This window comes from Carcharhinus amblyrhynchos, chromosome 11, assembly GCF_965287045.1.
Source record: "Carcharhinus amblyrhynchos chromosome 11, sCarAmb.v2.hapA, whole genome shotgun sequence".
Taxonomy (NCBI): domain Eukaryota; kingdom Metazoa; phylum Chordata; class Chondrichthyes; order Carcharhiniformes; family Carcharhinidae; genus Carcharhinus; species Carcharhinus amblyrhynchos.
In genome coordinates this window covers 70770701-70783769 of record NC_137334.1, presented here as the reverse complement: position 1 = coordinate 70783769, position 13069 = coordinate 70770701, and the positions used below count along the sequence as shown (strand labels likewise).

Here is a 13069-nt window from a genome sequence, read left to right as displayed (position 1 = left end):
TCAGACTGTGGGAGGAAACCGGAGCACCCAGAGGAAACCCATGCAGACACAGGGAGAACGTGCAGACTCCGCAAAGAAAGTGACCCAAGTCGGGACTCGAGTCTGCGTCCCTAACACTGTGAGGCAGCAGTTCTAACCATTGTGCCACCATGCTACCCCAGTTTATAAAATGATTATTTTCAGAAAAAAGTTTTTTAAGATGACATTTTTTCTCAGAACGCTCAGTGAACTCATGTTGTCCTGCTAAGGTTAGAGATTTACCTTGTTGGGAATTACAGAAGCTAACCCATCATCTGTTAATTTACTGGACAATTTCAGGATAGCTCTGCAGAGGTCCGCATACTGCTGTTGTCTGACACTGGTGTTTTAAAATTGAACCTACTATCTGGGGGAATTTCTAATCTGGCCAAAATAGATTAAAGGGAAGAGAAACAAGACAAACGGTGAAATCTTCAGTAAAATATAAAAAACATGTTGAACATGTAGAAACGTGGTGGCACAGTGGCTAGCTCTGCTGCCTCACAGCGTTAGTGACATGGGTTTGATTCCTGGCTTGGGTCGCTGTGCAGAGTCTGCACGTTCTCCCCGTACCTACGTGGGTTTCCTCCGGGTGCTCCAGTTTCCTCCCACAGTCCGAAAGACGTGCTGGTTAGGTGCATTGGCCATGCTAAATTCTCCCTCAGTGTACCTGAACAGGCGTCAGAATATGGCCACTAGGGGATCCTTACAGTAACTTCATTGCAGTGTTAATGTGACACTAATAAAAACTTTAAATTTTAAAGAATCATATAAAGAAAAGTTTAAAGTTCTGATGAAGGGATACACACTGTAAAAGCCTACAATTTACGGAGTAAAAATCATACCACATTGGCAATAAATAAGAGAAAATTATCGCTATCGTGAAGGCAACAGACATGAAAATATAAGATAATTTGTGGAAAAAAATGTGGAATTCAACACCGTTTGCATGAACGTACTATAATTTGTAAGAAAAAGCTCACAAAATGAGAGTAAAATATATTTTGTATTCTCCAGCTGCCTACTATGATAATTACTTATACTTTTGGGTCAGTATGTGGTACTGGAATTAAAATGTCAGATTTAAAAGCTCAAGGCTTTCTTTCCTTCGTATTGCTGTTTGGAATTAAAATTCATCTGAGGTCAATGATTGATTGCTGCAACTTGTTCTATTTAAGGCTAAGATGGTCCTGTGAATTCTGTGTCCTCATTAAGGGATTTTTCAAGGTGCTGACCAAAGAGCTTCTGAATGTGAAGGAAAAATTGAAAGAAAAGACTCGGTATCGCCGGTTAGATACCTATTAGATATCAGATGGTCCAAGAGGCAGGACAGGCTGAGTGCTGGAATTCTATCATCGATTAATTTGGCAATTGGAAATCAGGCATAGAAAGATTTGAGCTCGGTAGAACAAATCTGCATTCAAGTTTATTAACAGCTGAAAAATATAATTGAGTGCAGACAGCTCAAGGTTATTGAAAACATGTCACAAAAGGAAAGATGAGCATATTATTATTTTTATTCCCTCCTGTTGTCTATATTGGAGTGAATTACTCATTCAAGATTTTATGAGGACCCCCCTGACAGATTAGTGGATGAATGCCCCACTATGGTGAGCCTGAACCTTGCATTGTAGAAGGGCCCCCAGCCACCATTCCTGATCTATGCTGAGTAACCCACTCACAGCTGGGGTACCTTAGTTGGCCTCTGTCCCTCGACTTAAAAAAAGGAAAATAACTTGATCCAAATTACCCTATCCTGACTCTTTCATAAAGCTATCTGTGGGAAATGAGAATTGTGCAAAGGTAGAATTGAGCTAGGCTCTAATGATCTGCACTTTTAGATAACGTTCTGACACTCGCAGGTAGCATTGGCCCCCGACGTAAGGGGCTGTGAGCACCTATAAAACTGCAAACAGACTTTGCACCTTTAGCAGAGAGTGAAAACAAGGGAAAAGAATTTTGGGAAGTTGAGTGCACTCTGTGAATCCCAAGCTTATCCATTTTTTGCTGCAAGTTCTGAGTTTTAGCTGGTTTAATAGAATTCCAGTTCAAAGTGTTTCCTTTCCAAATGAAATTGTTATTGCATGCTGAAGAATCCCAAAACATTCTCTTTTGAGCAGGCGTATTCATTATCAAGTGTTGGAGCGAATGAAACTGTAACCAACAGATTTAATGTTTGATTCTCAACGTTCTTTTAAATGGTAATGGAGAACCCCGGGGAGTTGCTGTATTGTCACAACGATTATTCAGAGGGAGTTATGTGCCAGTTGTATCTGATGGCTCATGCAATATTGAGTGTTGTGACTGGCAGTCTACCAAGGTAGGACACTAATATGACCATATCCTGTTACAGTTCATAACCAAGATATCCCACATGTGTTAGCGGTTACATTATTTGAAGACTACATCTACTGGACAGACTGGAAAACTAAGTCGGTTAGCCGAGCTCATAAAACCACAGGCTTGAACAAGATGTCACTAATCAGCTCCTGGCATCAGATAATGGATATCCATGTGTATCATCCCTACAGACAGCCAGATGGTAATTCGTCACAACATGCTATATACTTCCAAAAGTTAATGCATAAATCACTTGTTTAATTGGATAATTTGTATAATTATGGGGAGGAAGTCATTTTTCTTGTTTCTTTTAAAACAAAAAAATCAAGTTGAAAGAAAGAAACATTATCATCATGCATACCAATGAGATCCATATGGTAATTATTTCAGAACAGTATATATTTCACATCATATTCGGTAGCCTTGCATCAGCTCGGCACATCACCCCCATAGGTGCCATGAGTCAGCTAAACCTAAACTAATTGACTTATGGGGAATATATCGCATATATTGACCCTTATCTTGCTGAATGAACAGGAATTTTGTGCCATTAGCATAAGTGCCTTGACAAGCACTTTTACAGGTTTAAAATGAAACTCTAGTTTTACCTAACTTTACATGAATTTTCTAACAATGTCTTTAAACCTTCCATTGCATAACTGCAGGAGTGGGCACTTGGCATTCGCCTACACTCCACATCAACCATCATTATCCAGTGACTCATTTGCTCTTGCTAAGATGTGTCAGGATTTCACGAGGTGGTTGACATTCACTTACAGTATGCAGACGAGAAATCGAGCTTAGGAAGAGTCACAAGTCATAAATCATGAGTCATCCATTCTTATTAGTACAACTGCTTTGAGCTGCCCACAGCGAGTTATTGTGTCTTCAAATATACAAAAAAAACTCAGCCATAAACTCCTGAATTTATAAGCCGATAAGGAATACACGCAAGTGGAATGTTAGTAGAGCACAGAGATACTAGAGGGTTCAAAGATTTGATTCAATTTCATTAGCATTTAAAAAACAGAAAAGAGAGGAGTTAGAAGAGCAAATCCACAGGGAAATTCCTGAAAAAAATAAAAGTAAAAGCAATAATGGTCGGGGACATAAATTCCCCAAGCAAGGCTGGTGAGAAAATGATGGGCGGCATTTTATGCTCCAGCTATTCTAGATTCAATAAAAAAAAGTAAATACGTAAGTTAGCATGATATAAAATTAACCAGTCAATCATGCATCCGAGGTTGCTGAGGGAACTAAGGGGGAAGATATGACACAAGTTTTGACCACAATCGTTCTGTCCTCCTTGGATAGATGAAAGGTGTCAGGGAGATGCGCAATTGGAAGCATCACACTTCAATTCAACATGAGAGAGAGAAATAAAATTTGTAACTACAGGCCAGTCAATCCAATATCAGTGGTGGGAAAACTACAAGAGGCAAATGTCAGGACAAAACTAATTCTTACTTGGAGAAGCATGGGTTACTAAGGACAGCTAGTCCTGTGTTTTTAAGACAAATCATGTCTGCCTAACCTGAGGACACTGAAGTCTCTATTTGAAGATAGATAATTTCATTTTATTCCATCTTGGCAGAGACATATGGGCAGTGTGGGTATGAGTGTTTGCAAGGTTTGCAGGCTTCCCCACAGTGATGTTAGCCATCAACTGCACATGTTGCTTTGCAGACACTACGGTCGAAAACGTACCACCTTGGGGCGGGCAAAATTCCCAGTACAGAAATCTCCATTGGCCTCGGGCAGAATTTTACGAACTCAACCAAGCAAGGCTGTAAAATCCCACCCATCATGTCATGCTGCCTGGTATTCTAGCAATTGTCAAGGTGTCTTTTTTCTGCTGTGGTAGAGTTTGCCAGCTGTATTTCAGACACTATGGCAAACGGGCAGCACAGTGGCTCAGTGGTTAGCACTGTTGCCTCACAGCACAGAGACCCGATTCCTAGCTTGGGTTACTGTGTAGCATTTGCACATTCTCCCTGTGTCTGTGTGGGTTTCCTCCAGGTGCTCCGGTTTTCTCCCACAGTCCAAAGGTGTGTGGGTTAGGTGGATGGGCCATGCTAAATTGTCCCTTTCTGTCAGGGTACTGACTAGGATAGATGCATTGGGTTATGAGGATAGAGCCTGGGTGGGATTGTGGTCAGTGTAGTCTTGATGGGCCGAATGGTGTCCTTCTGCACTGTAGGATTCTATGAAAATAGGTCAGCTACTGAGTGACATTGGCTGTCCACTGACAGCATGACAACGTGCACAAGTGACTCTGCCACAAAATAAGGTGATAGAAGAGACCATTGGCCTGGTGAAACAACACTGCTGCCTGGACCCCTCTGAAAGAGCCTTGCAATACTCAACTGAGCAGGTCTCCTCCTTGTGGTGCGTATACTGCCTGCTTACAACCTTACCATCATGAGAGATTCTTCTACCTCACACACTCACTCACCATCACATTGTCCTCTTGATCAAAGTACATAAATAAAATCCCCAAATAAAGGCACAACATACTGTATTGTTCACAAATTTAAATAATTCAACCCTGAAGCACTCCTTTGGTTCCCATCTTCTGCATGCCCTTGTATGTCTTAGTGTTAAGTGTTGTCAAATGATGGTGTCTAAGCAATTCCAGTGAGGACAGATTACTGGACTGCTGTGACAAGCCATGATATCCACAGCCATGATATCAACAAACTGAGCTTGCATGACTTCAGTCTGAACTTCCACTGCAGTATTCAGACTTTTTGAAGTGCTTGTATCGCAACAGAGGCTAGGATATTATTCGTCAGATGCTGCATCATAAATGGTATATTGGTGAAGTTCAACACTAGTTCCAAGCCCTGTGCAAAATTCTGCACTAAGCTGATGCCAGACTCCTCCAATCTCCTTGACAGTGGACGCAGGCTTTCTGGCTGGCTTCCCAGGGCAGCAAGCAATTTGTCATGTAAATCCGTCAGCTTTCTTCTACAGCCTCTTCCATTAATATCCTCTTCTGAGTCCTCTGCAGCCTAACCTGTGCCTAACAAAGCTCTCTGGTGAGCTGACACCCACACTTTCCTTTCTCCAGTGTCTTAACACTGGTAGACCCCATATTTAAGTTACACATAAGGTGGGATTTTCCACCTGCACCTCCCCCCTCTCGCAGCTGGCAGCAATTTTTGTGGGAGCCATTGGATGGTGGCAAGACTGGAAGATCCCATTGCTGTCAACAAGTTTTCCTGTTGTTTGCACCCTTCGCCTTGGGTTCCTGTTGATGGGACAGGATGATTCTGCCAACTGAAAAGGCTTCAACATTTCAACCACAGTGGCAGTATCTGAACTGATGACTGCGAGTGTGAATTCAAACAATGGTACATCTTCTTCATTCACTTCTTGCTGTTACTCCACTGCTGGATAGGTTACACATCTTGGGCATCTGAGAGGAAATGAAGACTGGCAGGGTTATGATGAGGAGCTGGGGGGACATGTAAAAGCTGCATGCTGACACCATCAGTAACTACATGTCAACAGAGATTGTGGGATAAAGGATAAATGGGATGTGAGAAAGAGGATTCGGTATGAAGATCCCACCATCTTCAATGGGCTCAGTCCCATTGTCAGCCAAAGCCACAAAATGGTCCTTTACGATAATGGCCAGTACTATGTCCTCCATGGTGTTTAGAGAACACAAGCAAATCTTTATCACTGACTAGTTCCTTAACTTTTGGCTGTGCACCACTTTCTGCTGCAAGGGAGAGGGAAGTGTGTCAGCAATGATGTGTAATATCTGGTTGAATAGCCAGTATGGCATGCTGCAGATGTGGATGGGAGGCCTGCAATGGTGGTGAATTTGGAAGGATGAGGTGAAGCGATGAACATCAAATATCTGTCCTGACTGATGAGAGATTGATAAGAAATTGTTAACCTGTTGATGATGAATGTACCTATATTAAACAATGGCAAGGTTAAAATCATAGAATCCCTACAATGCAAAAGGGGGCCATTCAGCCCTTTGAGTCTGCACCGACCACAATCCCATTCAGGCCCTATCCCTGATACCCCACATATTTACCTACTAATCCCCTTACATGAGGATCAATTTGGCATGGCCAATCAGCCTAACCCAGATATCTTTGGTTAATATTTGACATTTGAAGCAACATTCACTAATCTTGATCAATTGTGTGTGGCCATTAAAGTTCCTGTGACAATGCATCAAGATTTCTAGTGATATGGTTTCCTGGCATTGATCTCCAAGGCAATTAGCTCCCAGTGTACAACAGTGTCTGCAGGGCCTCCTGGCCCCCAAATATACAGAGCCATCTCTCCTTTCTTTCCATCTCATCCACAAAGATCTCCAGTGTAGTTTGGAGAGAGCATTCTCCCACATTTAGCCATTCTTCTCTTTCTGGCAGGTCAAACTCAGTGCCCAGGGACTCTCAGCACTTACCCAGCCACCATGCACCTCCCCTTTAAGAGCTGCAGGCTGACTTTAAATACATTTTGAGCCTCCCTCTCCTCCACCACATGACCTATCTGCACGAGTATTCTTTTGGTGCATGCTAGCACCAAGTTCAGATTGCTGCCCAGCTATCAAATAGTTTTTTTTTTGCTTCCTCCTCATTTCAGTTTGCTGCCTGAACTGGTGCTTGTGGATGAAGAGCCCACAAGAATGAAAGTTAACCCAAGCCTCAATCATAGGTCAGAGTGCACATTTTAAACACACTCTATCCTTGGGAGATCTGCAATGGGTGGGGGTGGGGGATTACACTCTATCTGAGTTTTATAACATGGCTTCATTATTGTCCATAAGCCTTAACTAGGGTTACATTTTCCAATCTTATGAGTTTTTGATCTGTTCAACATTCCCCAATGGTCTGTGTTTGTACATAACCTAATTTTACAGTGCATCAGATGAGCTCATAAACTGTCTTTTATCTTCTGTCTCAGTGCCTGGTCACCCATGCAAATTATATAATGGAGGTTGCAGCAACCTTTGTTTGCTTTCTCCTGGAGGAGGATACAAATGTGCCTGTCCCACAAACTTCTACCTTGCTGCTGATGGCAAGACTTGTCTTTCCAACTGCACTGCAAGCCAGGTATTGTATGAATCTGTTATTCTTCATCTGTAAAGATGTCATGCGAGTGCATTGACTTCACTGTACAAATATTTTGTCACCCTAGCCTGTGAGTCACTCCAGATATCTGGCGCACAGAGAATACACAAAGACATAATTGGTAACACACCAATACTCATATCACTGATCATGTCTAAACATTTATGTTTCTCTTTCCCTAGGAAAGGAAGGACTATAATAACTTATAATATCTGTCACTGGGTTAACTTATGGTCAAACAATTTTGACATTTGTACTGATTTAGTGAAAAGTCTAAAAATTCACCAATGTCACCAACACTAGTTGTTACAATTGCAGCTGCATGAATTAATTGAATGGCAAAGCAGACCTGGTGGGTCGTATGTCCTCCTTTCTGCTCCTATGTCTTGTGGTCTTGTAACAACTTTTTCATTGGGTGGGATTATCCAGCCTTTCCTGCCCAGGGAATCTACCAGTCCCGCTGAAGGTGACTCCCTGCGGTGGGTACCCCAGTGGCAGGATGGGGAAACCATGTAAAATGCCATAAACATTGGTGGAACCAGAAGTCCCTGCTGGCAGCCGATGGCGAGACCTCCACCACCAGGGTGGTGGATAATCCTGCCTATTGCCTCTCAGGGATCTCTTGTAGAGAGCAGCATCTGTGGAGGGAGAAACAAAATGTTTCACATTTGTGACTTTTCATCAGAACCTGATGACCGGATGAGAACAAACCTGAAACATTTATTGTTGCCAGATCTGCTGAGGATTCCCAACGTTTTCCGTTTGCATTTCAGATTTCCAGCAGCTGCAGTATTTCGCTTTTAGTATCCCGACTAGAAATTTGTTCGATCTTACTCAGTTTGAGGAAATTATATTTTTGGTTTCCTTGGACACCTCTGAATGTTCCATCCAACCTGATGCTTCTTGCTCCCATGCTGCATAAAAGCCCCTGGGTGATAGCTCCTCTTATTTCTTTCCCCAAATTTTCCTCAGCGCACAGCATTGATTTTATTTGACTTCCAAAATTGAGCCTTATTATCTTTCCAACTGGCTTATTCATGTTGAAACCCCAGGTGAGAGTTTGACTGGAGTGGCAATGCCCAGGCACAAATCTTTTAAATTATTTGGCAAATTTGCTCATTTTCTGAAAGTTATTTGTATAGTTAGATTTCTTTTGTGCTTCATCCAAAAGACCCAGCCTGTAAATCAATAAATATGTGACATTTGTGTCCAAATCAGTGTGTGTGTATGTGACTACAGTAGGGAGGGGAAAGGTTTATTTTTTATTCATTTGCGGGACATGGGAGTCATTGGCTGGCCAATATTTATTGCCATTTACTAGTTGCCCTCGAGAAAGTAGCGGTGAGCTGCATTCTTGAATCACTGCAGTCCACATGCTGTGTGTTGACCTACAATGCCATTCTAGGAATTCTAGGAGTTTGACCCAGCAACTGCGAAGGAATGATGATGTTTTACCAAGTCAGGAAGGTGACGGGTTGGAGAGGAACTTGCAAGTGGTGGTGTTTCCATGTATCTGCTGCCCTTGTCCTGTTAGATGGAAGCAGTCGTGGGTTTGGAAGGTGATGTCTAAGGATTCTTAGTGAATTACTGCAGCACATCTGAAAGATAGTACACACTGCTGCTATTGAGCATCAGTGATGGAGGGAGTGGATGTTTGTGAATACGGTGCCAATCAAGTGGGCTGCTTTGTCCTGGATGGTGTCAAGCTTCTTGAGTGTTGTTGGAACTGCATCCATCCAGGCAAATGGAGAGTATTCCATCACGTTCCTGACTTGTGCCTGTAGGTGGTGGACAGGCTTTGATATATCAGGAAGTGAGTTACTCGCCGCAGTGTTCCTAGCCTCTGCCTGCTCTTTTAGCCGTGTGTTGATGTGGCAAATCTAGTTGGGTTTCTGGTCAATAGTAATCTCAAGAATGTTGACAGTGAGGATTCAGTGATAGTAACACCATTGAATGTCAAGGGGTAATGCTTACAGTATCTCTTATTGGTGATGGTCGTTGCTTGGCAATTGTGTGGCGCAAATGTTACTTGCCATTTGTCAGGCCACAGTCGGTGACATAAGTGAGTGCTCCAGTATATGATCTTTTTTTCAAAGATCATGAGAGGATGAGGATGAGATCAAGAGGATGAGAAAGTAGGATCCCGGACCTGTGTCCTTTGTTTTTTTTTCATGTATTTAGCCAGCTGGTGAAGACTTTCACCACATATGTAAGTCAGCACATTGGTGCACCTTCATCCCCCACAAATTTCCTCACCAAGCCTCATAAAAATTAGAGATCAGAGAAATGAATTGATGCCTAAGGCATTTCTAGGCCCTGTTCTGATTATGCTCTCCATATGTTGTTAAATACTTCCTAGCACTAATTGGGAAAAGTATTCATCTCATGTTGTATGCAAGGTGTGTACTCTGGATGTCCCTCATTGCCTCGCTGATTTTGCAGAAGTGTACAAGACTTTTATCTAGACACTGTCCAGTTTACTCAAACAAAATAAATTAATCTAAAGGGGAATACATATTGCCGAATGTCTGAGTACTAGAAATTTTCTCCAATAAATAACAATGACTCAATTCAAATCAAAATGCCCCGGATGCTGAAAATCAGAAAGAAACTGAAAATGTTGGAAATATTCAACATGTTTGGCAACATCCATAGAAAAAGAAACAGAGTTAACGTGTCAGGCTGCTGACCTTTTTGTTGATGACCTTTCATCAGAACATATGAAAAGTCATTGACTTAGAGGCTATCATCTCAGAATGTTCCCCTATCCGCAGATGCTGCCAGAGTTGTTGAACTATTCGATTATAAGAAAACTATGTATCTGACCCGAGACTTTGAAAAAGAATCACGTTTACCAATGTTCATTTGAAGGCATAGATGATGCAAGAAGTGTGATAGTCATTTTCTGCTGAAGATGGACAAGAAAATTGACCCAACTCACTGGATGTTCTGACTGTGCTCACTCCAAAACCGGAAAATCCCATCCGAGGACAACAGATCTTTGCATGGTTCTCCCCCAACCCCCCACTCTGCCTGCTATAATTCCGGTGGTGGGCTGGATGGGAAAATTCAACCCATTAGATCCAGCCACTTCCTAAATTTAACACTCGATTCAGAACTCTTCAACCAAGAATGAACAAAACGATAATCCCGAAAAATGTAAAAGCTCAAAGAAGCTTTCAAAGATATTTAAAAATTCCAGTAGCATTGTGATGGATTTTTACAACAAACAACTTATTAACTGACAATTGGGTTGTTCTAGTCTGACCTGTCTAACATGTGAAAGACTTTAAGCTCAATTGTGGAAATTTATCAGCGTCCTCTGAATGTCCCCAAGCCATTTATATTTGGCCTTTTGGCTAAGATTAAGCATCAGATCAAGCCCAAGATGGGGTGAAATGTCTCATCTTGTCCAGCTTGGATCTTGTTTGCCTCTTTTAGGGGGACCTTGAATTGGATACAAGTGGATTTTGAACTTTACTTTCGGAGCAAGCAAGGAATGGATCTAGGTCTGTCCTGTCCATTCTGAACATTGGACATTGTAACTTTAAGGATGGAGTAAAAAAAAATTAAAAATCAACTCTTCTCCACCCTTAATAAAAATTCAGAAGATCAGATTTCACCTTGCGTGGTAGCAGTGTTGTGCTTTTCCTTGTGTTTACTGACTAATAAATATCAAAGCACCAACTGCACACAAGGGACCAGTTAAACCAAGTGTAGTTTCATTTCTTTCTGATCTGAAAAGTTGGTGGCAGTATTACACAGTCGGAGAATTGTACTCATGTCTGAGAGAAGGACTGAATCACATGATACATTTCTGCTTGAGCAATGTAGACAGAAAGCTTATTCACAACAGGTAGAACCAAAGGTCCTAAATACACAGATCAATTTGTCCAGCACCTTTCAGAATTTGTCTTTAGGCCTTTCAGAATTTTTCTCCATTAACTATTTTTTTCTCAATAAAGAGGGAAGAAACAAATTAAGTCACTATCTGAGTTAGCATGAGTCAACCATGGGCTTCCAGCATATGTATCTCAGTCTCTATTAACAGCCTATGCTATTATGGCCAAGTCCTCCTCAATTCAGGGATATATTAGCCATGTGCACAGCAAGTGCTTTACATCTGCCTCCATTATGGAAAATACTCCAGTAAGAAATAGAATTTTTGGTTGAGAAACAAAAATTTGGGAGAATTTTCCCGTCCCACCCACCGTGAGAATCGTAGCAGGCGGGGTGGGGTGGGGGCGGTCCATGCAAAGGGGTTTTCTGATTTTCCAGTCTTAGGGCGAGTGCAGCAGGAAAATCCCATCCAATGTCTTCTTCAAGAAGAGTCATACAGTCTCATAACATTAATTCTCTTTCTCCCCTCAGATGTTGCCAAATTTGCTGAACTTTTCAAGTATTTTCTGTTTTTAATCCTGATTTTCGCAGTTTTTTTCCTTTTATTTTGGTTGGGGATTCTGTGATGAAGAGCTGACCTCCTGTTCACCATCTATAATACACAGAGTAGGAATGTGATTAAATGTTCCCCACTTGTCCGGATGAGTGCAGCTCCAATAATACTCAAGAAGCTCAACATCATCCTGGATAAGGCAGCTCGCATGATTGTCACCCACCCGCTCCAACCTTAGACATTCCCTCCTTCCAACACAGTTACACTACTGTCGCTGTAGCTTGTACTATTGACAAGATGCATTGTGGTAACTCAACAAGGTTCCTTCAACAGTTTCTTCCAGAACTGCAACCTTCATTCTCCGGAAGGACAAGCGGGCTGGGGCATGGGAATCCCACCACCTGAAAGTTCCCCACTTTCTGTAGTGGGCTTTGAATTCATAACTCTGTGGCATTGGTCCAGATCTCTGGATTTCTAATTCAGTGATATTACTATAATGTTGCAGTTCTCTCTATAGAACCGTAGAACATTACAGCAAAGAAACAGGCCTTTTGACCCTTCTTGGCTGTGCCGAACCATTATTCTGCCTGGTCCAACTGACTTGCATCTGGACCATATCCCTCTACACCCCTCTCATCCATGTACCTGTCCAAGTTTTCCTTAAATGTTAAAAGCGAACCCGCATTTATCACTTCATCTGACAGCTCATTCCAAACTCCACCACTCGCTGTGTGAAGAAGCCCCCCCAATATTCCCTTTAAACTTTTCCCCCTTCACCCTTAATGCATGTCCTCTAGTTTTTTTTCTCCCCTAGCCTCAGTGGAAAAGCCTGCTTGCATTCATTCTATCTATACCCATCATAATTTTATACACCTCTATCAAATCTCCCCTCATTCTTCTACGCTCCAGGGAATAAAGTCCTAACCTATTCAACCTTTCTCTGAAACTCAGTTTCTCAATCCTGGCAACATCCTTGTAAACCTTCTCTGCACTCTTTCAATACTTCAAATGGGGTCTGACCAGAGCCTTATACAGCCTCAGAAGTATATCCCTGCTTTTGTATTCTAGCCCTCTCTATGTGAACTCTAACATTGCATTTGCCTTTCTAAATGCTGTCTGAACCTGCATGTTAATCTTAAGAGAATCTTGAACAATGACTCACAAGTTCCTTTATGTTTCTGCTTTCCGAAGCATTTTCCCAATTAGAGAATAGTCT

General features: G+C 42.0%; 1 protein-coding gene across 1 annotated transcript in view; it reads left to right on the top strand.

Annotated features, from left to right (window-relative positions):
* The window catches only part of LOC145350212 (low-density lipoprotein receptor-related protein 1-like), a 1564930-nt gene that overhangs the window by 1374106 nt on the left and 177755 nt on the right, over nucleotides 1-13069 (top strand). The window contains exons 61-62 of the mRNA XM_080199274.1: nucleotides 2372-2560; nucleotides 7294-7442. Coding sequence (XP_080055400.1) covers nucleotides 2372-2560; nucleotides 7294-7442 — 338 coding nt within the window. The remainder of the gene's footprint in view (nucleotides 1-2371; nucleotides 2561-7293; nucleotides 7443-13069) is intronic.